This window comes from Miniopterus schreibersii, assembly GCF_964146895.1.
Source record: "Miniopterus schreibersii genome assembly, chromosome: 15".
NCBI lineage: Eukaryota > Metazoa > Chordata > Mammalia > Chiroptera > Miniopteridae > Miniopterus > Miniopterus schreibersii.
Window position 1 is genome coordinate 51,673,919 of NC_138115.1, and position 24,514 is coordinate 51,698,432.

Below are 24,514 nucleotides of genomic sequence, written 5' to 3' on the forward strand. Positions count from 1 at the left end.
CCGTATAAAGGGATTAATTTACCAGGACCTGATAAAACACAAGTGTCCCGAGTCAGAGGGGGTGGCTCGGTCGCTCCTTGGAGGCCTGGAAGGCCTGGGTACAGCTGGCAAGCCAGGCTGTGGCCGCACAGATAGGACCACCCAGAGATGAGCTCACAGGCCCCCTGCCCGGGCGAGCGCCTGCTGACCCACAGTGGGAAACGGCCTCCCCGGGCCAGTTTTCTGGACTCACTGGCTGGCCCAGGCCACTCTCCCAAATGCATGTCCTGCTGAGTTTGCAGCTTCATTTTGCTCTCTCTCCTCCATCCAGCACAGCTCCTGTGGGTACAGCCCAGGCCTAGACAGCCCCTCTACACGGCGGGTGGGGAGGTGGCAGGCCCGACAGTAGCTGTCCCCAACCTTGGCTGTCCCCAACCCTCCTCCAGTGGTGCTTCATTTGGGAGGGCACCAAGGGGACAGAAGATCAGCTGTGATGTGGTCCGTCTCAGAGCCACGTGGGCCCATCTGGGTTGCCTGTCATAGTTACAACACTCATATAGGCCCCTCCTCGTGGCCTGGGCCTGACCCTTCCTTGGAGGGCACTTGGGTCCCCAGAAGAGAGAGAGCAAATTTCCTAGAGTCCCCTGCTCCCCTCCTCCCAGAGTGAGCTCTGCTCCCTCCCCCAGCTCCAGGATGGCCGGGCCTCACAGGAGAAATCTCATGACCGTGACCATTCCCAGGCCCCAGAGTTAACCGCAGCCATCCCAAGCCCATCTGGGTGGGGGGTGGGGGCTTCAATCGCAGCTTCTTCGGGAGGGGTGCTTTCTGTCACAAGCGCGGAGGGATGGAAGATGGGGCTGCTGCCCAGCCCCCCATGCAAAACAAACACGAGCTAGCCCAGTGAGGGTACTGCCTGCAGCCTGGCCCTGGCCCAGTCCTGGGAAGACGCAGCTTCCCCAGTGACTCTACCTTGCAAAGCCAGGGGAGCCTGTGGATAAACTGCCAAAAAAAGCGACAGGGCTGGGGATGGGCCAGGGCCAGCCTCCTGCAATTGCTGGAGTCAGGCCCAGGTGTGCCTCTGGCACAGACCAGAGTGTGTCGAGTCCCTTGCCCCCAGGAAGCAGCCCCTAAACAGAGGAAAAACAAGCCTCTTGTCTCCAAACCCAATGGCAGGAGCTCAGGCTGTCCTGAACTCAACTCTGGCCCAAGGGCAGCCCCAACCGTCCATGAAGAGAGGGCAGCCAAGCCCAGGCCAGCCTGCACAGGCCAGGTGGCTACGTGTACTCATGTGGAGGGGCCGCTTGGTGGAAACAGCAACCACCACCCCCGCCTGTGGCAGGAGCTGCACACACCCTACACAGGGACCACGGGGTGGGGGGGGTGGCACCGGGTGACTCACTCTGTACCTTCCCAACAAGTTGGGTCTGGGTACACCTGGGAGGAATGCCCCCAGGGAAACGGTGTCACTGTTTTAAAATCTAGAGTCTGTTTCCACAAACAGCAGATCTGCCCAGGAAAGAGACACCAGGAGCCCCTGAGGGTGCTCAGGCAGCTCAGCCCACCCTCCCCACCAGCACAGAACTAGACACCCCACCTTAGTAGCCCATCAAATAGGAAACTGCCAGGACTACGGTGGGGAGGGTGTCAGGGGGTCTCCAAGCAAAAGGGCCATTCTCTCCAACTCCCTAGAGCAAACAGGCAGAACTCCTGAGCCTTGTGGAGTCAGGTCAGCAGGGTTACAACCACCTGGACATGTAATAAATGCAAACGCGGAAACCCAACCCGGCAGGGCTGGGGGACTCCCCCCGCCTGCTCCCCACTCTGCACGGTCCCGGACCTGGAGTCCAGCAGCCCTGGTGAGTCAAAAGAACCTGCCTGTGACATCACAGCAAAGCTGTGGCCAGCCTGAGCCACGGTGCCATAGAAAACAGTTGGAGCAGGAATTCCACTGCAGCAGGACATGAAACGAGTCAAAAATAACTGTTGTGGGTTTCTGAGGCAGAACCGCCTAGCGTGCTTTGGCCAAGCCCCTCAGAGTAGCCCCCCAGTTCCTGGGTCCCATCCACATCTCTGCCCTGGGCTCCAGGAAGACCCGGGGCCTCTGGGCTCCCAGACCCCGTCCGGACCCCTCACTCAGGAGCCTGCAGGAAGTGAGGGCACCAGACGGGTGAGTCATGCCAGGGCCTAGCTGTGGAAACAGCCTCTCCTTGCTCAACAGCTACTCTTCCAGCTTCTGTGAAGGGGACCCCTGTACCGCTTTATGATACCCCCATAAGAACACGAGGGGAAATGCCAGGCCTCTGTCTAGACACCCACGGAAGGCTCATCCCCAAGCAGGCCAGCCTGGCAGCCAGGGGGCCCACCTGGATGTCCATGTGTGGCACAGGGGGGCCTGGCCTCAGTGGACATGAGGAGACTCACGGGAAGAAGACCTCAGGCATGTCCTGGCCCCACCTGAGACGCAAACCATACCCAGGTCCACAGATGGGAAGAGGCAAAGCCAAGCCAGAGCAGCTGAGGCTTCAGACTCCTGGCCAGGCTTTCCTCTGGACCCTGTGAGCCGCTGGGGTTGAGCCAACTTTCCCAGGAAGAGAGGAGCTGGGGCAGGCTGGGCAGGTCAGCGACCCAGGGTGGCCACAGGACAGGTGTGTGTTCTCTCCAGAGGGGAGGGGATATGGGGTTAGCACAGGCTCCCGAGAGGAAGAGGGGGCATGCACATGACTCGCAGCACCCACACTCGCCCTAGTAGCTCCTGAGAATTCCCATGAGGGGTTCTGAGAAACAATGTCTCCCCAAGACAAACCTAAATTCCACTGTTAGGAAACCTTTCCCTCCTTCATCCACTGCCCTGCCAGGCCACTGGTCTCACTGGCAGCTCAAAAGCATTCCTGGGCCTCGAGTCCAGTAGTTAGAGGCCTGTGGAATGTCCACTCCTGCCACTGCGGGGTCACCTGGCCACAGTGCCCCCTGGAGAACACTGACTCACTGCTGGGCTTCACAAACAGCCACATGGGTCTAGCACATTCAAGTAACCAAGCAGGCCTGTCTGTCCCACTCGACAACGGAAGAAACAGGCTCTGGGGAGCGTCGCGACCTGTCCAGGGTCACCTAGGTGATAAATGGTAGACTTGGCCTTCAAATCCAGGAGGGCAGGTGTGCCTAGGCTCTCTCCAGAGGGGGCTCACTGGGCTGAAACCCAAGAGAGGACCTCTGCTCCCCAGGGCCACTAGAGACACATAAGACCAGACCAACCCCAGCTGCTCAGAACATGGAGTGTGGCTGGGGTCAGGGTTCTGAGGAGCTCTGTGGAGGCACCAGTGAAGGTCCAGACAGCAACCTCAGAGGAGTAAGAAGGGGTCCCTCCCACATAAAGGGCCAGGGCAGGAGGTGTGCCCTCTGGCCGCCACCCCAGGTCCTGGCTTGCTGGCTCTGTGATCACAGGCACCAAGCAAAACCTTCCGGCCTGAACTTTCAGGCAGGTGACGCTTGGTTTGCAGATGAACCTCTAGATGAAGCTACCCGTGTGGATCTGTGAAGGGGCTGACACTGTGAAGGGAGACAAAGTGCCACCGATGCATCCAGACCCAGCCACGGGTGATGGCCACGGGTGTGCCTGCATTTATTCTGTGATGCCAGTTTCTCGGAGTTACTACCATACCCAATTGCTAACACAAGCCTTCCATGCACACCCAAAACAGTGACAAGAGATATTTTTAGTGTTTTACTCATTTGGATCCAAGGGAGCTATTTTTAACCATCTTCTCAGACTTAATTTTCAATTTTATCCTACAAAGTTCTAATGGATTCCACCTCCTGGTCTCCCCCTTGAGGAGGCTGTGAGGAACATGAGGCGGGCGCGGCAGCTCTGATAGGTCAGAGGGGGATTTTTAAGTCTTAGCACCTTGCTCACCTCTCTCAGTATGTGCCTTCTCAGGCATCCAGAAACATGGCCCACCTCTGTCCTGCAATGAGTGTGGTCAGCGCCACAGCTCCCAGGCCCAGGGAGGTCCCACGGACTCCCCTCCTTCAATGCTCACCACGAACAGAGGCGGCAATGCCCACGACCACGGCCCCTCAGAGAAACACCCAGATCGCTCTGAGGATCAGGAGCAGTGCCAGCCCTGACTCGCATCCCCAGAGCGCCCACCAGAAGAGTGGGATGGACCGTGCTTCTTTCAAAGCTCTGTTGGCCGGGCCAGCACTGGGTGGGCACACCTGGCAATGGCCCTGGTAATTTGGGATCCAGTGGCTTAGCCAGGGCTCGGACGGCTCTGAGAGCCAGGACGCCAGGGCAGGCACTGCCATTTCATTAACTTGGACTGGAAAATGGGTCCATTATCATTATGTTTGTGAAAAATCCAGCACCTGCTGGCCAACTTCAAATGGTCCAACTGCAGTCAAGTGGGAACAATGGTGGAGTCATGCGAGGCCTACCTGGGTGAGGACGTCCAACTGGCCCACGATGTGCTCCAGCGTGCTGGTCAGCGTCTGCGGCACGCTGCTGGGCTCCCGCGGCTGGCTCTGCACCGACTCCTGGCTCCGGCCTCTGCCCGGCGGGACGGGAAAGTCCACTTCCGGCTAAAGACAATGATCGAGCACTTGAGGAAACACTGAGCGAGGAGCAGCCCCTCGGAAGGGCCGAGTGGAAACCACCAGCAAGTGAGGAAATGAGGTCAAAACAAATGTTGATGAGAAGGGCCACATGCTGGGACCCCCACATCTGATGCACACCCTCCCCCAGGCCTCCCCTTCTGGGCAGAGGCCATGAGTGACGAGGCTGGAGGGGCTGGAGCGATGAGTGGGTGGACGGACAGTGCCCTCAGCCGGCTGTTGGAGGCCCCAGGCTGCTCCTGACGGGGCTGGGGTTCCTGTCAAAGATCCTTCAGTCTCCAAATGCAGAAGCCACCCCCTAACCCCACCACACCAATGAGGACAAGTGATTTCATAAGGGGACGCATTCCAGTCCAATGTGTGTCCCCAAGTCATGCCCCCTCTGTGCAGATGGAGGCTTCTCCTGACCTGGGGAGCACCACCTTCCGAGAGCTACCCAGTCCCACAGTCACGGCCGGCAGGTGCCCCAGTTTGGCCTGGGAACCTACCCTTCCTGGGTGGACTTGTTCCCTGTGGGAATGACGTGCTCAATGAGGCCCACACTCCTGGCTGGCCCCAGAAACCCACTGAGGCAGCCACACCGGGCTCAGGGTTTTAAACCACGACCTCACTGAGGGGCATTCCAGATGCCACCACGTCACACCAAGCATCGCCAGGCCTCAAGGGCTCCCCACCACCTTTGGAAGCAAATGCAAGCCCGTGACAAGGCGCCCTGCTCAGGTGTGCCTCCTCTCGAAGCTCCCTTCCTGCCTCTGCACCCTTGCACCCAGCTCCGGGGTCCTCTGTGCTGGGAAGGCTCACACCCACCCTTCCTCACCCCTGCCCCGGGAAGCCAGCAGCCCATCCTCCATCACTTCACAGCTACACCCTCCCGATCAGAAGCCCTCTGAGCTCCCGACCACCTGGCCTGTCCCATCCCTGCCCTGTTCCTCCGGCCACTGCATCTCAAGGCCAGGACACTTGAGCAGGACGAAGCAATGCCAGCCACCCACCCATGTATGTGTGTCTCCCTGTCTCCTGCCTGCACTCATCACTCCTTGGCCCTCGAAACCCAGACCAGCCCTGGGCTCAGAGCTTGCCAACTCCTAGTGCACCACAGGGAGAGGCGACCTGCGCCTTTCCCTTACCAGGAAAGCTCTAACCCCACAGATTGAACAAACTCTCAAGAGCACACTGACTTGAACTGGGAAATACACAGGCCCTGGTGGTTTAAGAAAACTTATACGTGAGGCTCAAGCCAGAGGGGATTCTTGAAAAGAGAGGCTGGGTCCAACGTCCGCCATCGGCATGCCCGCAGCGGTGCCGTGGCCACTTTGTGAGACCTCGGCCCACAGCGCTGGGCTCCGCCCGCCCTCCGGGGATCAGTGCACTCAGACCTGAGTGCCAGGCGTCATCTCAAAAGGCAGACTTTCAGAAGCCTCGACGGGCCTTCACCTCATGGCCACGGCCCTCAGAGCCAGGCGGGGCTGTTCCTCTGGCCACGCCACCTGGGCTCTGTCCTCCCTTCACCAGGACATGGCCCTTCTCTGCTTCCTGTCCACTCTCACCAGCGAACACCATGGACCGAACACATGGCCAGCCCAGCATATGAAGATGACACTCACTGCTGTGAACTTGTCATCTACGTGCCAGCGATGTACACATGTTCCCTCGTTTCATCCTTACACTGGCCCTTCACAGCTATTAACCTCACTTTTCAGGTGGAGAAGCAGGCTCAGGAAGGGTAAATAACTGCCCAAGTCACCCAGGACATGACAGAGCTGGGATCTGAACCCAAAATACAGGCAGTTCCTGGACACTGGGCAGCTTTCGACAGGTGACATCACCTGCAGTTTTGCTCCACAGGCCCAGTTGCTCTTGCATCCGGCCCGAATCTGACACTGTTTGGGTCACTCCCCCACGCCACCTGTCCTGGACCGCCTTCCTGGCACAGAGCTGAACCAGAGCAGGCCCTCCACAAACGCTCCCCACTTCAAAGGGCCAAGCCCACCACAGGGACATTCCCGTGTAATGACACCTTCCCAAGGCAAAGGGCCAGTAGCCCCGTCCTACCCAGCACTCCAGGCCTCTGGAGATGTGGCATTTCCCTGAGAGCTTGGCAAATAAGTGATAAAGCAGAGATAGGGCCAAGAGTGGGAAGACACACGTACCAGGCCTGTGAGCAGTGACGGTGGTGCAATAACAGGAGCAGCATTTAAGGGAAAACTGTGCCAGTGCTGCTGAACATCACAGGGTGGCAGGGGTCTTGCCCGGTGGCTCAGTCAGGTCTATCACGCCTGAAATCACATTAGCCCACACCCGTGGGACTGCACCAAGTCAACTTTCACTTTTGCGAAACATAAACATCTTAACTTCAAAAGAGAAAAAAAGGTGAAAGTTGGCTGGTAATGAATTTTCTCAGCTTTTATCTGAAAAAAGTCTTTATTTTTCCATTTCTAATAGATATTTTTGCTGACTATAGAATTCTAAATTGACAGTTTTTCCTTTGAATACTCTGAAGATATTATTCAGGTGTTGTCTGGCTTGTGTAATTTCACGTGAGAATAATTCTGTAATTCTTACATTTGATCCCCTGTACGAAACGTGTTTAATTTCTGTCTTCAAGGTTTTTTCTTAACCCTTTGGTTTTCAGAACTTTGTAATTTGTATGGGGTTTCTTTTTTTTCCCCTTCAGCCTACCTGTCATTTCTCTGAGCTTCTTGGATCTGTGGTTTGATGCCTTTCATTATTTTTAAAAAATTCTTGGCCATTACCTTTCAATAGCACCAAAAACCATGAAATATGCTATTTGTTTCCTGGGACTGCTCTAAAAAATTGTCACTTGGTGGCTTAAAGCAACTGGAATTTATTCTCTCAGAGTCTGAAGTTAAGGTGTCCGTAGGGCCACGTTCCCTCTGACACCGAGAGAGAATTCTTTCTTGCCTCTTCCAGCTTCTAAAGGCCCCAGGATTCCTCGGCTTATGGCTGCATTACTCTGATCTCTGCTTCTATCTTCCCAGGTGTCTCTTCTCTGTGTGTCTCTTGTCATTGGACTTAGGGCCAACCCAAGAACCCAGGATGACCTCCTCTTGAGATCCTTAATTACAATGACAAAGACCCCTTCCCCAAATAAGGTCACATTCACAGGTTTGTTAAGAGTGAACTTGTCTTTGGGGGGGCCACCATTCACCCTACTACAAAATGCTTAGATAGTGATGGTGATTACATGACTGTTTGTTTGTTCGCTTTTTAAAATGGCAACTGTTACTATTTATATATTATTAAGCATGACTTTCAAAAAATGCAGTTACAACTAAAATGCCCTTGGGAGCCCTATCTGCCCATCACATGACACTGCACTTGACACCACCCATCACTGCCACTCTGCACCCCGGTGCAAATCACCACCTCTTCACAGGGCAACACCAATGGGGAAGACCCAAGGGGAGGCTCGTGAGGTCCACCATGGTCCAGGGTTACAGTCTCCAATGTGGAGAGCCAGCATCACACTTCAGAGCTTTAGTTCCTGAAGCTGCAGTCTCCCTGGTCGTTAGCAGGTGTTCCCAGGCAGGATTTCCCCAGCAGCAGCTGTCCAGTCCATGGACATCAGGCCTCAGCCACTCAGGGTCCACACACATGGCCAGCAGGCAGGAGTGGCTGGAGTTTTCCCATAAAGATGTCGTGAGCGGAAGTGACAGAACACTCCCTCTAGTGGGTGAGTAGTCAATTATTAATACCTGCTCAAGGCAGAAATTACTCTTTGCCTTTCCACCTCTAACACCAGACCTTGCCCCTGCCTGGCCTGCTCCAGAAACAAACTCTAACAGACAAAAGCATCCAGGAACTGGTCCACAGCCTGAGTGTGGGGCAGAGGGGGGACAAGAGGTGACCAAGCCCACGATCTGGGCTGTCTCACTGGCACCACCTCCTTGCAGAGACCCAGGTGGGGAATGCGACTGGCCACTGCCCATTTAAACCACCAAAGCATGTCCCTGTTTCCGAAGTAGGGGTGAGTGCCGAACAGGAAGATGTGGACACACACACACACACCCATGAGGTCTTTTCAACTGAATCTTTCATCCAGTTGTTCACTGCAGTCTGCTAAGCAAGGGTGCAGAGATTCACAGCCACCTTTCTCAGTCTGCTCCTCAGGCCTTTGGCTCTGGCGATTCACCCTCATGGAAAGTTAACGGGCGTCCCCGTCTGGCTGCCTCCCTGTTTGCTCAACCGGGCCCTAGCGAGGAGAGCAGGGAGCAGACAGAGCTCACTTGGGCTCACCCTCATCTCCAGCATCTTAAGTGGAAAAAGGCCCGGCTGTTTTCTCAACTCCAAGCTCAGAAGAACGCTGGTACTGTATTCCCCACATATATTTGTGGACTAGATATACGACAGCCTTTTTTGCCCTATAATTTAGGGTTCCAGCCTGGAGTCCAACAAGAGAGAAAACTTCTGGTTCTAAACATAGCTCTGAATCCAAGAGGAATTCTGGTTTCTTAAAACTTTCTAATTCTTTGGCAACCTTGCCAATGTTCCTCCAAACCAGCCGAGCATGAGTGTGGGTTTGGTTACTGCTGCTGGTGTGTGTGAATGTGTATGAATGTGCAGGGTGCCTTCGTGGTGATCAGGGCCATTGTACGAGCTTCCCCGCTGAACACCACCCGTTTCCAGGAGGGCTAGCTCTTGCTCAGTTCAGCTCCACAAACGTGACCAAGGGCCCACTCCAGCTAGGCACTGAGCACCTCAGGGTTCCCCACTCCTTGCCTCAGGACAGAAACACCTACCTTCCCGCCCTGAGACTGAGGCCACCACACGAGGGAGATCAAGGCTTGTGACAAAGCCCATGTGTTGACTGTAGGTTTTTTTAAAAAATTAAACTGCTTTGAACTAATTTTAGACTTACACAAAAGTTGCAAAAATAGTAGACAATTACCATCTACTCTTCTCCCAGGTTCCCCCAGTGTTAACATCTCACATAACCATTAGGGCCATGATGACCCCAGGAAATCAACACTGGGACAAGGCCATTACCAAGGACCCCACTGGACTCCCACCAGTTTTTGTAATAATGTCCTTGGAACCTGCTGTCCCAGGATCTGGTCCAGGACCTCACACTGCATTTAGTTACTTCTTTGTTCCCAGCAATCTGTCAGCTCCTTGGTTTTCCCTTGCCTTCCATGGCCCTGACCTTGACACCTTTGGAGAGAACTGATCAGTTATATGGTCAGATGTCCCTCGATCTGGGTCTGATGTTTTTCATGACTGGAGGGAGGTTATGCATGTTTGACAGGGACACCAGAGGCCACATGCATTGACATCATTGGGCTCACTAGAATAGGACTGGCTGTTAGTGGCACTGACCTTGACCAGTGTGTTGACCTCTGCCAGGTTCCCCCAGTGCTAGATTACATTCTCCCCATGCATTTAGTCTTGGGGGACTGTGGCTTTTAACAGGGAACGTGCTGCTGGCATTAAACTCCATGTGTCTGCCCAACTGCAGCTGCCCTGTAGATGAGGCACCTCAGGAAGACGAGCAGCAGAGCAACATCTCTGGAAGACCCAGGGCTCTCGGTGACAGAGGAACAGTAGCAGTTTATTTACAGATCCACTTGAAGACAGCTCATTGTAACTACTGGAGTTGAATTTTTAAAACCTCGGGAACAAAGGCTGGCTATTTTAAACTCTCCTTGCACTTAGTTCAATGGAGAGTGTTAGAGGCACCGACCGCACCCGGGCATCACTCCCAAGCTTGGCAATTCATATTTTGTGCAGCATCTCAGGACACAAGCAAAGCCTGCCAAGACAGACAGCCAGCTGGCTCTGCCTCCCCTGTAGAGGTGGCAGCCTCAGATGAGCCAAAGCCCTCACCCCCTGCTGCCCCGAGGGCATCCCCCAGGGTCTCACAGCCTCCCTGTCCTAGAAAATAAAGTTGCATGCAGCTGTGTGAGCCCAGGTTACATCACCTCTCCCTCCCCCCACTGCAGGCTGCAAAGAGAAACAGTGCCCCCAGCGGAGGCCTGCCCCAGGACAGCTGGCAGGAGCCTGCCCACCTGAGGGACACATCTCAGCTAGAACAAGGGCGTCCTGGGGCTCAGTCAGCACTATTCCTGAGGACAGAGGCAGGTGGGGCCCCGAAGCACAGCAAGCCCCTAGCCAACTCCCACTCTAAGGCAAGACTGCACAGTCTCTGACCATGGGACCATGGTGGGGAGGGAGCCGGGTTTCCTCGAGGTCTCCCACACCCTCATCTGAACAGAAAGCACCCAGCACAGCATTCCTGGCACACTGTGGAAAATGTGCATACAGGCAAGCATTGAATACTAAGGAATTAATAGTTTTGTTGGGTGTGATAACAGCATTGCAATTATAACCAAGCAACGTCTCTACTTAGGGTGAAATAATATACTTGAAATAAAATAAAAATACTCCAACTTCTAAAAACCGTGGGGGGAGATGAACAAAGTAAGATTGGCAAAGCACCGCAGCTAGGCAGTGGGCATGTGGGGTTCGTATACTGTGCTCTCTATTGTGCCAGCTAAAAAATTTCCACAATACAGAGTTTTTTTGTTTTGTTTTGATAATAATAAAAAAGGCTCCCAGGCAATCGGCATGAGCTGTAGAGCTGAGGTGAGGCAGTGGGACCCCAAGAGGAGGCTGAGGATGGGGTCACCCCCACTTGGCGTCCCAGCCTCTTCAAGTACAGGAGGCAGGTTTGTCCGAATCCAGCAGTGCTCAGAGCAGCCCTGGGCTCTGCCACAAAGAAAGATCCAGTGGCACCCAGAGCATCCAGTGAACCTGCAGCAATGTCCGGACCTTCAGAGAAACTAATTTTAAGATAATCTCCATGGAAACCATCTATTCTGATTTTTTCCATGGTAACCAATGAGAACATAAACACAAGTATTATCCAACACCCTTACACCACATGGGCAAGGCTGCCACCCAATCTGGAAAATAGAAAATGCAAAGGGCTTTTTCCCACTGAAAATAGAAAGTACAGAAACTTCTGGTCCAGACACACAGATCCTACCGCCCTTCACTGCCCAATCACTGCGCAGACCACCCCATGCCACCTGCCCCAAACTGACAAACCGGCCAGAAAGTGGTTTCCTTCCTTTAGCCTGGGACCATCAAAATGCCAAGAGGAAAGAGCCAGAGCCTGCCTCTAGCCTCACACTCCACTCACGTTCCCACAGGCACGTGTCCCCTGAACTTGGACATCCTGGTACTCTGTTCCAGACACATGCTGCGCACAATGAGAGAGCAAGACCCCAGCCCTCCAGGGACACGAGTGAGGCCTGCAAATGACTGCCTCCAGGAGAGAGGGGCTGCCCCAGCGAGCTCTGGGTGGGTGGAGTGGAAAGAATTCACAACCTGCTGGCCGTCCTGGGAAGACTGCATGGAGGAGGTGCCACCTGGAAAGGATGAGTGTAGCTCTGCTGGGGAATAGGGAGTATGGCCCAAAGAATCAGTCATACTTAAGCAACTGGGTCTATTTCCACCTGTGGATCATTTCTTCCATTTTCAGGTTTCAGGGTTTGAAAACATAGCATGGAGAAGGGAGAAAGAAAGGGAGGGAGGCTCAGGTGCCAGTGGCCTTGGGTCTCTCTCACCCTCTCTGCTCTGCATCACACCTATGACCTGCTGGCTCTCCTGTGCAGGGACTTGTCAGTGTGGCCTGACCAGGCTACAGATGCATGACCAGGCTGTCACCACTGTCAGTTGAACGGCAGTGTCACAGCAGTGGCCCCGAGGCTGGAAGGAAAGGTGCTTTGAGGCAGGTGGCCTGGCCCTGCCTGGGGCCACAGTGCCTTGTAGGACGGGCACAGGGAGTAAAATTTCTCCACGATGATGGTCCTGAGGCAGTGTGGCCAGGGGTCTACAAGGGAGAACAGCTGTGTTTTTGAGTCACCAGCGTGTGACAAGCTGGGTTTGGCTATCTGTCCCAGGGGCCGAGGATGCTGGGTTCCTTTTCCCACTGAGAAACGGAAAGAATCCCTCCTGCTCTTTTCCAGTCAAGGGACTCTTAGTTTTGCTGGCAAAGGGGCCAAGACCTGTACCTCGATCCCAGGGGCACGCACTTGACTGGGGACCTGGGCTGCTCACCAACTGGTGCCCTCTGGGCTTATGTTTCTCCTCGGTGCAGCAGAGGGGGCAGAAATGAATGATCCCACAGAGCCACACAGAGCTGTACCGCCATGTAAGTCCCAGGAAACATGAAAACAAAGTCCCGACTGTTCCCAAGTCAGCTCAAAGCCCAGTCTCCACCAGGCCCCAATGGCCACACCAGGGGGCAGGTGCCCCTCTGAGAGGGTCTGCACCTGGTGCTTCTCACCAGGCTTGCGTTAACATAGATGAGACTAGGGTCAAGGCCGGCTACTCAGCCAGAGGTGTGAGCAGACCCGGAGCACCCAGCATAGTAAGGGGCACATCTCGACTCCGCAGATGCTCAAGTCCAGGTGTGGGGCAGACACTGTGCTGGGGCGTGGGCCCCATGAAACCAACACTTTCCTAAAATGCCCAAGCGCCTGGGTGTCCTCTGACTTCCCTGCTGTTAAGAGCCCCCCTGAACAGTCTGGGAAACTCAGGCAAGAACTGGGTTCAAGGAAGAAGGAGAGGCTCCCCTCTAAGACTTGTGAATCAAAGGTTCACTCCTGCTCCCAACACTGCAGCGCCCCATCTGCCCAGCACTCCCTCAAATCCACACTTCTCTCTACAGAAAGCAAATGTCAGCCAGAAACTTCTGCTGTCAGTAAGGGACCCCATGTCCTCATGTTCCCAAGCGAGACTGCAAATCTATGAGGCAGGAAGAAATAGGCCCCATCCCCACCTCAATGCTGACTTCTCAGGCTCAGAGCCGCTACCCAGGACCCCCAGCACGGGCAAGGTCCAGCGCCAAGACCCTCGGGGCCAGAATCAGGCCCAAGAATGCCTAAGTCAGGCCCAGCCCTATGCAGCACCCCAAAACAAACTGTGGTAGCTGAAGGGAGGGTACAGGCGTGGTTGGGCCCCAACCCTCAGACCAGAGGAGCCAGGAAAAAGAAACAGGCCGTCCTCCGGAAGGTCGAGGCCTCAGGTCTGAAATCCTCGGCTGCCAGGCCTCCTTACAGGGACAGCTCTGGCTCTGAGGCTTGGGGGTCCTGGGCACCTTGCCCGGGGGAGTCTTGGGGCTGCGGGAGGAGAAGAGGCCTGTTTTCACCCACCTCATGGACTGGCTTCCCCATCTGGAAGCTCAGAGGACTCGGGTCTCCCATCAGGAAGCAGCCGCACCCCCCGCCCCACCCCTGCTGGGCCTCAGAAGGACAGCCTTTGGAGCTGAGCCAACACGGAAAACGGCACCGGCCAGAACAGCCCACTCCTGCCTGCCAGCCCTCACCCGCAGCTTCTGAATACACATCACCCTGACTGGGCGGGGGGTTCATCTACCTCTCAGTCGAACAGAGGAAGGAAACGGAACATTTAAAAATAGCTAAAGCTTGGTGAGCAGTTGCCAGGTGCCAGGCATGGTGCCAGTGCCGCTGGCCATGTGCCACCTCTTGGGATCTCAGCAAGGAGGACCTGGCACCCCACCCCCCCGCCCCAGTGAGGTGAGTGGAGAAAGGCCCTTGGCCCTAGGAGTCAAAGTTGCTGTCCGCATGGGAGGACAGCCAGCCCTGAGAACTTACTAAGTGGGTTTTCAGTTTTACTTAATTACCTGGAATCTGTGATCCCCTGCTCGCCCCCAGCACAACCTTCCTCCCCAGCTGCATAATTGGCCCAGAGATATCTGGAAGGAAGGCCAGGATAAATCAGAATAAATGAACCTTTGCTCTTCAAAGTTGTTTTAAAATGCTTCTGTGGTTGAGGCAGCATCAGTCCTGTGGCAGATGGGACTTAAGGGGCAGGTGCCGAATCCAAGGTCAGTCAAGACACAGTGGTGCTTATGCCTCAGGGACAGGTCTAAAGCACGACAGGAGAGCGTGAGACCACGAGGATGAGCGCGGAGGGCGAGAGGGCCAGGGCACAGAGCTAAACACCAGCACAAGCTGCGCGGACGCTCACGGGCCTCACGCAGCCCCTCCGGGAGGCACTCCTGCTCGGAACCTTCCAACCTCGCTCCAGCCTCGCAGCTTCCTGCCCACCCTCAGCACTTCCTCTGCAGCCGACAGGCAGAGAGCTCCTGGCCAGAGCCCGAAAACCCCTCCTCACAGCTCGGCCAAGAACAGAGAGAAAGGAACCCATTACTCTCGTTCCAAAGGGCTGGGAAATGGCTTTGCTTTTCAACATGAAAAGCGCCTAAAATAAGCTGTGAATTTCAACCAAAGACTGAAAATGGCTCCGGTAGTGAGCAGAGCTGCTCAGAGTGGGTTCGAGGACAGCCCTCCTTCCAATTGAGGGGTGAATGCCAGTCAGAGCTGGGGTCCTGGGCAGGGTTTCCAGGGCAGGGTTTCTAAGGCAGAGGGGCTGCCTCTACCTGGTCTGCCCGTCTGGCTTTTAACTGCCACACTCTAACAATAAAAAGCACACGGTCAGGAATTCAAGACCCAGCACCTGGCTCGATGGGCTTCCTACAATCCCCAAGTGCCCAGGCATGACTCACGGGGTAAAGCTGAGGCCCAGTGTATACGCAGAGCTGGGGGTGGGGTCATAGATTAGAGAGCTCATGGGCACAGGCCTGGTACTCATGGGCTCCCTGAGAAGCCAAGCCCGTGGTCAGACACCAAACCACTCACTAGGTACAATCCCAGTGCCCGGCAAGCCCACAGGTGGGAAGGGCAAGGATATTCTCCAATTTAAGTGAAGAAAACCAAGTTGCTCAGGGTCCTTTTTTGTTATTTACTATCACCTCTGGAAGATTCCAAAGTTTGACAAGCCAGACATTTCTACAAAATGGGCCTGTGTTAGAAACCCAGGCTGGAGAAGACGGGAGCTTTGCCTGGAACCACACAGCATGGTTCAGACCCCAGAGCCACATGCTTCTCCCAACTTGAACCCCACGTGGGGATGCCCACCATGCCCACCCTGCCCTGTCCTGCTGGCTTCCCCAGCCACAGGCCTCTTCTTAGATGATCAGGACCCCAGCTCTGGGAAGCAAGGGTGCCCACACCCCATCTGAGCCAGGACTGAAGGGAAGAGAGGCAGCTTGTCCAGGTAACTTTCCTAATAACTCCGAAAAAAGGAGTGTGGGGTTCTCCCCTTGCTGGTGGTTACCAACCTTCCCAGGAGACAGGTGGTGCCTCCCCTGGGGTGGGGAAGGGCAGGAAGATGGAGTGGGGGGCACTTAGCTGGAGCCTAAGGCTGGAGGGACTCAGGCTTCCTAGTTCTATTCTGGGCAGCCTGGGCTTGCTGGAGCCTTGGGCAAGTATTTCCTGTTGTTTGGGCCAGTTTCGGGGGGGGGGGGGCATGGTGCCTCTAGGGCCAGGAGGAAGAGTTGCCAGCCTGTGGCCATTGGAGCCCAAGACCCTCTGGCTCACAACCTCGCCTTCAGTGTGGCTTTCAGCCAAAGCTGAATGCAACCTTAGTCAATGAGACCTTATCAGTTACCAATTTCCCCAAAAAATGTTTGTCAAAAATATCATTAACTACTTTAATTCAGGGACATTGAATGCCCTTTCACCAACAAAGGTACTAAAAATGGTTTGCGGCTGAGGGACTTCCTCTCCATGGTCTAAAAAAAGGAAGCGAGAGCAACAGGGCCGGTGCCCGTGCTCCTCAACCCAACCGTGGCTTCAGCACGTGCCCTCTAAGAACCCAGGGCTGCCTGACACAGGCCCCTCCGTGCCTCGGGCCTCACCCCACCAAATGGGTCATCTGTCTGCTCTGACAGCCTCCTCACATCTTCTCTGTTCACTCGAGACTTGAAACAAGGCAGCACAAGGGCCAAGGTGTTACTTGCTAAATGACAAGATCTCACTAGGGTCCCTTCCCCGTGACCAGCCTCAGCCTCCAGCCCCACAGTCTCCGAGCCAGTGCTGTTCACCATGGCCCAGGCCACCAGTCACTGGCTCAGACCCGCCTGTGCCACTTACCAGGTTTCCAGCGGAGGTGGCCAGAGCGGCGGGGGGCCTCTGCACCTTTATGACATCTCCATAATCCACAACATCGAAGTTACTCTTCCAAACCATCACCTGCCGAGACAACAAGCACACAGAATCAGGGGAGAAAAGTTCCTCACCAATCCTTCATGGAGGAAATGGGCCCTGAGGCAAACCCCCCAAAGCTCTGGGCCAGAGGCAGGATAGTGGTCCCCACCTGACACCCCAACTCAACTCTGGAACCTGCCTCACTTCTGCAGAGAGCAGGCTTTTTGGACAGGCCTAGAGGGGACCTGGACATGTCACCACCAGGCCTTTGCACTTACTAGTCCTTTGCCCAGCCTGTCCCAGGCCCATGCTCCGTGCAGCTGGCTCCTCGAGCTGAAGTGTCCGCTCCCACACCACCCTCCCAGAGGCCTCCCTGGGCTACAAACCATTTTTAGTACCTTTGTTGGTGAAAGGACATTCAGCGTTCCTGAATTAAAGGAGTTAATGGTGTTTACTGTTCTGGTTTCCCTCGTCTCCTAAGCAACGAGCCAGGCCTCCCCCCAGGAAAGGCTCAGGGGTCCCCTTTGCCTGCTCCTCCCTCATCTGGCTAGGGCAGGAGCTGGTGCAGGTATGGGAAGAGGCTGCCGTCTCTCAGCCAAGCTCTGCTGAAAGTCCTCTTCCCCAACTCCCGATTCCTGGCGGAGACGCAACCAAAATCAGCCCACTGGGCTGAAGCCGGGCTCACCGAGAGGCCCGGGCATCAAGGGAGACACATTCTGGGCGACCCACCAGGTCTGGAGTGGCTCAGAACAGCCACCCTTCCTCTCTGGAGAGAGACTTCCAACGGGTGGAGCTGTCAATGCCCCTGAGGCCTCCCAGATGCCAGGCTCTGGGCCAGACCCCAGGGCCAGGGTGCCCACCAGGAGGCAGGGCATCAACGCTGAGCAGTCTGGGCAGGAGGCACCAGGGTCTCAGCAGAGGGTGACAACATAGCATAGGCCCTCCTCACACGACCTCTGCAGCCTTGGAGTCTGAAAATGTTGACGACCCCCCCCCCACCCAAATAGCACACAGGCTGGCCAGGAGCCAAGGGCAACAGATGACAGAGTGGAGGCTCCAGGGCATCCCCCGGCTCTGTTTCCTCACCCACAGCACCAAAGGGCTGCCATGTGCACTAAATGAGGCATGAAGCTCTGGCCACATTGCCCACACTCCCAGGCCCGCAGTAAAAATCCAGTAATTATCTAATTATTCACTTATAATCAGGAGAAAGAAGTTAAAAACTTTGTTTTAGCTTTTTCGTGGCAATAGTCCCCCCCCCCCCCCGCCATACTGGTTTGAGCAGTGAGGGTTTGGAGATATGCCACAGGGTTGGCACCTGCAGGGGACCTGCTCTGGGGAGGAGAGGGCCCTGGGTCTGAGCACCCCACCCCCAGCTCCAGCCTCCATGGCCATTGAAAGCCACCATGAACGCGGGGAGACCCACCCATCCCCAAGAAACCTCAGCCTCCTGTCCTGTTCCGCTCAGTATTAGCCGAGACACCTCAGACCATCCTTACTTACTTGCTCATCAGAGCCTCCAGAAGCAAAGTACTCCCCCGTCCTTGAAAAGGCAACAGTGGTGGCCGGACCCTATCAGAACGAACAAGAAAGAGCACACACAAAGGTCACGCTACATTCCAGAAGCACAGCAAGAAGCTGAAGCTGGATGAACACAGTCACAGGGCCTCATTCGGCCACCGGCCTCCCCAACCTTCAGCCGCAGAACCCACAGGTGCCCAGGCATAAGCGCCACCCTGAGGCCTCTGACAGGACCAAGGCCAGGCTGTGCACTGTGGGTGAGCAGAGAGGAATGAGGACAGTCCACCTGGCAGCCCCGCAGGACTGGTGTCACTGTCCCCACTTCCCAAGGAGAGGCCCACAGTCAGAGACACAGTAACTTATCCCAGGCCTAGCATCTGGACCAAAACTCAATCCCCCTGACCAGACCACCCTCCTCCCCACATCCCCCTGCAGCTGACCAGACCAAGAGGAGCCAAGCAGCAGAGGCAGGGAGCCCAGGCAACACCTGAGGCCAGAACCGGGGCAGGAGGAGGCTGGGGAGGAGGTTACCAAAGGCGCCTCTCACTCCACAGCCCCTGCAGCCTATCTAGACCTCTCCGCTCTCCTTGCCCCACTCCCTGCACGCCTGAACTTTGACCCTTATGCCCACAACAGCTACTCAGGCAAAGGCCCAGCCAGGTACCGCCACCCACCACCACCTCACAAATGTTCTTAAGTTTTTCAGTGGCTGCCACTGATCAGACAGGAATGTCACTCACATGCCCCAAATCAGAAGTAAAAGGAGAGTGTTTATTAAACAGAAACACGGAGTCCGAGGAGGCCCGAGAGGCCTCTGGAGTGGGTGCTCTGGTCTCTGGCCCCGCGCTCAGGCCACTTCTTATACAAAGTCCCACCAGAAAGGCTCCTGCCCTTGCTCTCCAGCATATGCTCTGGGCTGGCTCTTGTGTCCCAGTGGTGGCTCCCACAAGAGCCAGCCCAGAGCACCCCTCTTGGTCAAGGTCTCACCCTAGCATCTGCTCCCTGAGACAAGGAGGGTCTCTGGAAGGAGCTGCTGCCCAGGAATGCTGAGGCTCTCTTCCAACCATGGCCAAGGACACTGGCTCCCAGCATTCAATCCCGGGCTGCAGGCAGGGGACAGAGGGCCAGGCCGACATCTGGGTTACTTAGGTTGAAGCAAATGAGCTGTTCCCCCTCTTGATGTCCCCTCACCTCTCCAGGAGGTGCCCAATTACCCATGCCAGGAGGCATGACCTTCCCTTCCCCTGGAGGAGGCTGAGAGGTGGCCCACAGGCCCTAGCCACTCTGTCACACTGCCACCACACCTCCAGCAGGGTGAGGCCCCCTGGTGGCCACTGTCCTAGGCCCAGCTGAGACCTGTGTGCACGAGCTCCCAGTAACCTCAGGAGTGATCTATACCAAGCCTGTGATTTCACAACAGCCAAGCCTCTGAGCATAGACGGCAGCCCTGGGGTGGGCTTCTGGCCCCCAGCAATGGCTGCTTGCCCGCACCGTGGGCCAGCCGGGGCACACGGAGCCATATGCCACAGGTCCTGGTGCCGCTCAGTCACTCCACAGTGACACGAACACCAACTGCACTGCCACCAACACCAGATTTAACTTCCCACCCACGTCCGCCCTCCATCTTCTCCCAAATAGCTCTGGGACTTAAACCAAATGAGCACGGCTTGAGGTGTTTCAGAAGATACAGAAAAATAAATCTCTATTTCTAGCACTCTGCCTCCACGCCTGCCGCACAGAGCTATGGGGCCTTGCTCGGGGCACAAGGCTTTGAGCAGCAGCTGTAGTTGGTAGGAAAGCCCTTCCCTCTCTGGTCTTCCAGCTGTAGGAGGGGGAGATGGGTAAGGAGACTCCTGGGCAGCCCTGCTGCCCCACATCTGTCCTGGATCCAGCACCCAAATCACTCGGTGGCACTCAACCTGTGGAGGGCTGGTGTGGAGGCCTCTGAACAGGCACATGGAAACCATTGGCAGCCCAGGCACAACATGCCTGGAGTAGAGTTCCCACAGGCAAGACCTCTCTGTCCCCAGATGCACCGCTGGATGGCCCTGAGCAGCTCAGAGTCCCAAAGCCAGAACTGCAAGAAAAAGAACCAAAATCCCCCAGGCCTGCAATAAACTTGTAACTGATGTCCACTCCCAGCCCCACAAAGTAGCCGGCTTCACGTGGGCCAATGGGAAGTGTGGCCAGTCTCGTGCAAGAACCTCCCAACTGATGGCCTGGTCAGATTCTTGGGCTGACACACTGCCCTCGGGCCCAGCTCAAGGCCTGGCCCAGGAGACCCCGGGGGCGCTGGGCGATCCTGATCTCAGCAGGTGCCTCTGTCCTGGTGCCCATGCCTCAAGAGACAACTGAAGGGCAATTCCAGCCTCAACCCAGACAAGAGAGCTTCAGCCCAGCTGCAATGCCTCCCCTGACCCTTCTTTCTCCACCCTAACTCCCCCAGTGCTATGTACCCCCTCAGCCCTGCCCTCAAGCAGAATGCTCCCCTGGCATAGAACACCCCCTCTTGGTCAAGGTTTCACCCCAGCATCTGCTCCCTGAGGCTTGAGAGGGCTGCTGGTCCACTGGCAGAAAAACAGCCCTCTCGGGGCTATGCCTGGGGACTGTCACAAGGAGGTCCTCCAAGTCCAAACCTAAGTTCATGGGGTTCCCTCCTACTGGACCAGGTTGGGGGAATGCAGCAGCAAGCAGCAAGGCTAGGACACAGGCAGCCCTAGGCCTGCTGGCCTCCCACACAGACCAGTGACCTAAAAACCAGGAAAAATCACAAGTCCGCTTCTAAAAGCCGCATGTGTGAGGTGAGTGAGGGTGGTGAAAACTCGGGACTTGTTCCTGCCCCAGCCTTGCCCCTATGCTGCATGAGACCTCACACGTCCAGCCCACTCTCTAGGCCTCCGTTTACCCATCTGGGATCAAAAGTGCTTTCAGATCTGCCACCCTCACCTGTGTGACAGAACCTCTGGGCACCGGTACCTACTGGGAGCCCTGGGGCTGCTCAGCCACAAGCTTCAGGAAGTGGCTGGGGGCAGCTGCACTCGAGGCATCAGCCACCGCCCAGAACACAATGGGAGAGCCCAAGTCACCCAAGGGCCAAGGTGCACTTCTTGGGGGCGCCTCGGAAGACTATACACCCGCACAGAGCACCAGGCAGAGCTCCAACTCACTCCTCAGCAGCCCCTGGTGACCCCCCGCCAGGCTCTGTCCCTGAGGCTCATCGGAGATGATACAGGTCCCAAAAGGGGTCAATGGAAGAACTACTTCCTGGAGCTGAGCGACTCCAGCCAACAGCATCTCACAAACCCTCAAGTCAGGAACCTTAGAGCACTGCAGCTTCTGATGACAACACAGGCTCAGCCTCCACGGGCTCCCCCACCCCCAGGGCTGAGCAAAGCAGCCTCGGGTCTCAGCCACAGGTCTCCACAGCACTAGCCCACTAGGTCTGCAGAGCCGGGAGACCCCGAGGCAATCAGGGCATAGGCACCAGGGCTCCCCTCAAGTGGGACTTAGAGATGCCTGAGGCCATGAGGGGACAGACAGCATTCAGCCAGCCCAGAGGGAGACTGAAAACCGAGTCCAGATGTCTCCTGCATCCCTGCTAGCCAGCTGAACTCCCCCAGTCCCTTCTCAGCTGCGGGGCCCTGCGCTCTGACGAAGTTCACAGGTCTGGTGAAGGGCAAACCTATTTCTACATCTCATCCACTGCCCAGGTAGCAAGGGGACCATAGAAACCACCCCCCGTAGGATCCGAGGGTAGGGCCATCTCAAGGGCACCCAGCCCTGCCCAGTCATGCTGCGCAGGCCGACACCTTCACCTGGTGCCATCCTCACCTGGTGCCCGTGGAGCGTGTAGAGCAGCCGGCCCTCCATGAGGTCCAGGATCTTCAGGGTCGAGTCACTGGAGGCTGTGACCAGGTAGTTTCCCGAAGGGTGGAAGGAGAGTGCATTCACGGCGGCACTGTGCACTGGGGAGAGGACACCAGTCAGGTGCTGCCTGGGAGGCCTGGGGCACTGCTGAGGCTTGAGGATGGACCATCAGGGCCAATCGGGACCAACCAAGACTGGGCCGGGGTGGCCCTCGCTCAGAGTTGCTGTAGGGAGCCCCACAAGGATTTCCCAGGACAGCAGCTCGATCTGTGAATGTCACATTGGTGTCAGCAGGGCTGGTGGGAAAGGGCGAAACGAACTGGCCAGATGGGGGAACACTGTGCTGCCTCTGGTCGACCCTTTCAGTCTCAGAAGGTCAGGCAAAGGGTACCAGTCTGTCCTGCGGCTGCATAGCTGCTTTAAATCCCTCCATGACCACACCTCAGAAAGAGTGGGGGTCCAGGGATCTGCTGAGGCCCAATGGACAGAGAACCAAGGATTCAAGCTCTCGCTAAAGCTTCTGGCAAGGGCCAGGCCCAACCCTCCAGGAACTTGGGCGAGTCAACGACTAGACTCAACACGGTGCAAGGAGCTCAGAGCGGGATGGTGTGGGAAGACACCAGACTTGGGGCCCTGAGCTGGAAACCCAGATTCACAGCTTTGCGCTGCATGACTATCGGCGAGCCTCAAACTACCCCTCTATGAAATGGGAGCAGCCCTGCCTGCTGCCCGCCCAGGCCTGTCCCTGGCTGATGGCCTGCATGTGCCTGGAAACCACACAGCACATGTGGTTCTGGGGCGGGACTGCTGCTCAGACGTCTGAACAGTCTTAGTGTGGGCTCGGAGCATATGGAACCCAACCCACCTCTGCAGGGATAGGCACCCCAGGGTGCCAGCAGCCCCACCAACTCCCTGATGCACTGGTAAGTCAGAGCTGCTCCCTGCGGTGATCACCAGAGCCACCAACTGCATGCCTGAGACAAAAGGCACCCACTGCCTGCTATAGCCCAAGTGACTCCAACAACCAGCAAGGCTAGGAAGTGCCCTCCGCAGAGCCAACCCCGGGGCAGCTGGCAGCACTCCACGGCATCACGGACCCAATTATCTCAGAAGAGCCCAACAACCTTCAGTATCCAAAGCCCACCTGGGAGTGCCTGGTGTTCACCCAGTCACAGGGGTGACAGTGGCTGTTACTGTGTCCTAGGGATCAGGAACAGAAAACTGCTCAGGTGTCTACCACAGGACCGGGAGCAGTTCTTGGGGAATCAGCCTCGGAACAGACCCTCAGGCCCTCTGGGGGAGGGGGAGCCTCTCAGGGAGAAGGTTCTGCCATGGAGCCCTCTGGGGCGCTGCCTGACCAGAGCAGACCTGGCAAGGTCCCTCCAGCAGCAGAGAGGGTGCTAGAGCCCTGGAAGGGAGCCTAGGGTGGTGAGATCTGTCTGCTGCCCCACAAACACCCACCATGTACCCTGCTTTGGGCAGGGAGCTCTGAGGGAACGCGGTTGTTTAAGGGGTACCCCAAGCCCCCAAAGCCTCGGGTCTACATTAGGGTGGCTTAGGAACATGATGCTGCAGGTTCACTGAGGGGCTCTGTCACAAGAGGAAAGGACAGCAGCGAAACCAGGCTGACACCTCTCCACGGAGCCTCAGGTCCCCTCAGGACTTGACCCTGATGCCACCTGAGTCCCCAGCCCTGCCAATCATTGATCTCCCACCCTCCACTGCTAAACCTCCCACCCACAGGACCTCCACTTTCCTCAACTACTCTGGGTCACTCCTAACCCCCTGACTACCCTCTATACGAGATCCCACTTTCTTTACCCCTGGCACCACCTTCCCCAACCCTCCATGCTGGGAGAGGGGGCTCGAGGCCCTCCCTCTGGTTGCTTTGTGGACCTTTTCTTCCATGGCCCCTCACTGTAGGGACTCAAAATGGGGCCTCAGCCCTTTCATGCTGGATCCCTGGGCCCAGCAGTCCCCTCCACCCCACAGCATCTGCCTCTGTAACCACCTGGGCCTGACACGGCTCCACTCTGCTGCTCGGTCCTCCCCAATGGGTACTCACGCCGCACCCCACCAACACCAGGCCAGGCTCCCGACCCATCAGAGGTGGGCCTGGCCCCCCAACCACAGCCCCTGCACTGTATTATAATCCTCAGGAACCCCATAAAGACGGCATCCCCTTCACATGCAGGGCACAGCCTGTGCTCCTAACCTCTGCACCTCCCACCTCTCCCTGTCCAAACAATTCCTCCTGACCGCCCAGCACTCCTCAGAGCCTGTCCACCTTCCTCAATCTCCAATTCAGGCCTGGAGCAGAAGAAAGGCCTCTAAGCCCTGGAGGGCAGAGAGAGGCATGGTCTCCAAGTAGAGGGCAAACCCCCACACCAGCTCTGTTCTAGAAGCCTCTGAAACAGACATCATCAGTGACAAACCCCAAAGCTCCCTGAGGAGGCAAGAACTGGTTCTTGCGGCTGGCCCCTGCCACCTGGTGGTGG

General features: G+C 56.4%; 1 protein-coding gene across 4 annotated transcripts in view; it reads right to left on the reverse strand.

Moving 5' to 3' along the window:
• Window positions 1-24,514, reverse strand: part of POC1A (POC1 centriolar protein A) — a 39,506-nt gene that overhangs the window by 7,982 nt on the left and 7,010 nt on the right. For all 4 annotated transcript variants that reach the window (XM_081159825.1, XM_081159826.1, XM_081159824.1 and 1 more), the window contains exons 7-10: window positions 21,981-22,114; window positions 18,132-18,200; window positions 16,575-16,673; window positions 4,414-4,557 (exon numbers count right to left, since the gene is read on the reverse strand). In XM_081159825.1, coding sequence (XP_081015951.1) covers window positions 4,414-4,557; window positions 16,575-16,673; window positions 18,132-18,200; window positions 21,981-22,114 — 446 coding nt within the window. The remainder of the gene's footprint in view (window positions 1-4,413; window positions 4,558-16,574; window positions 16,674-18,131; window positions 18,201-21,980; window positions 22,115-24,514) is intronic.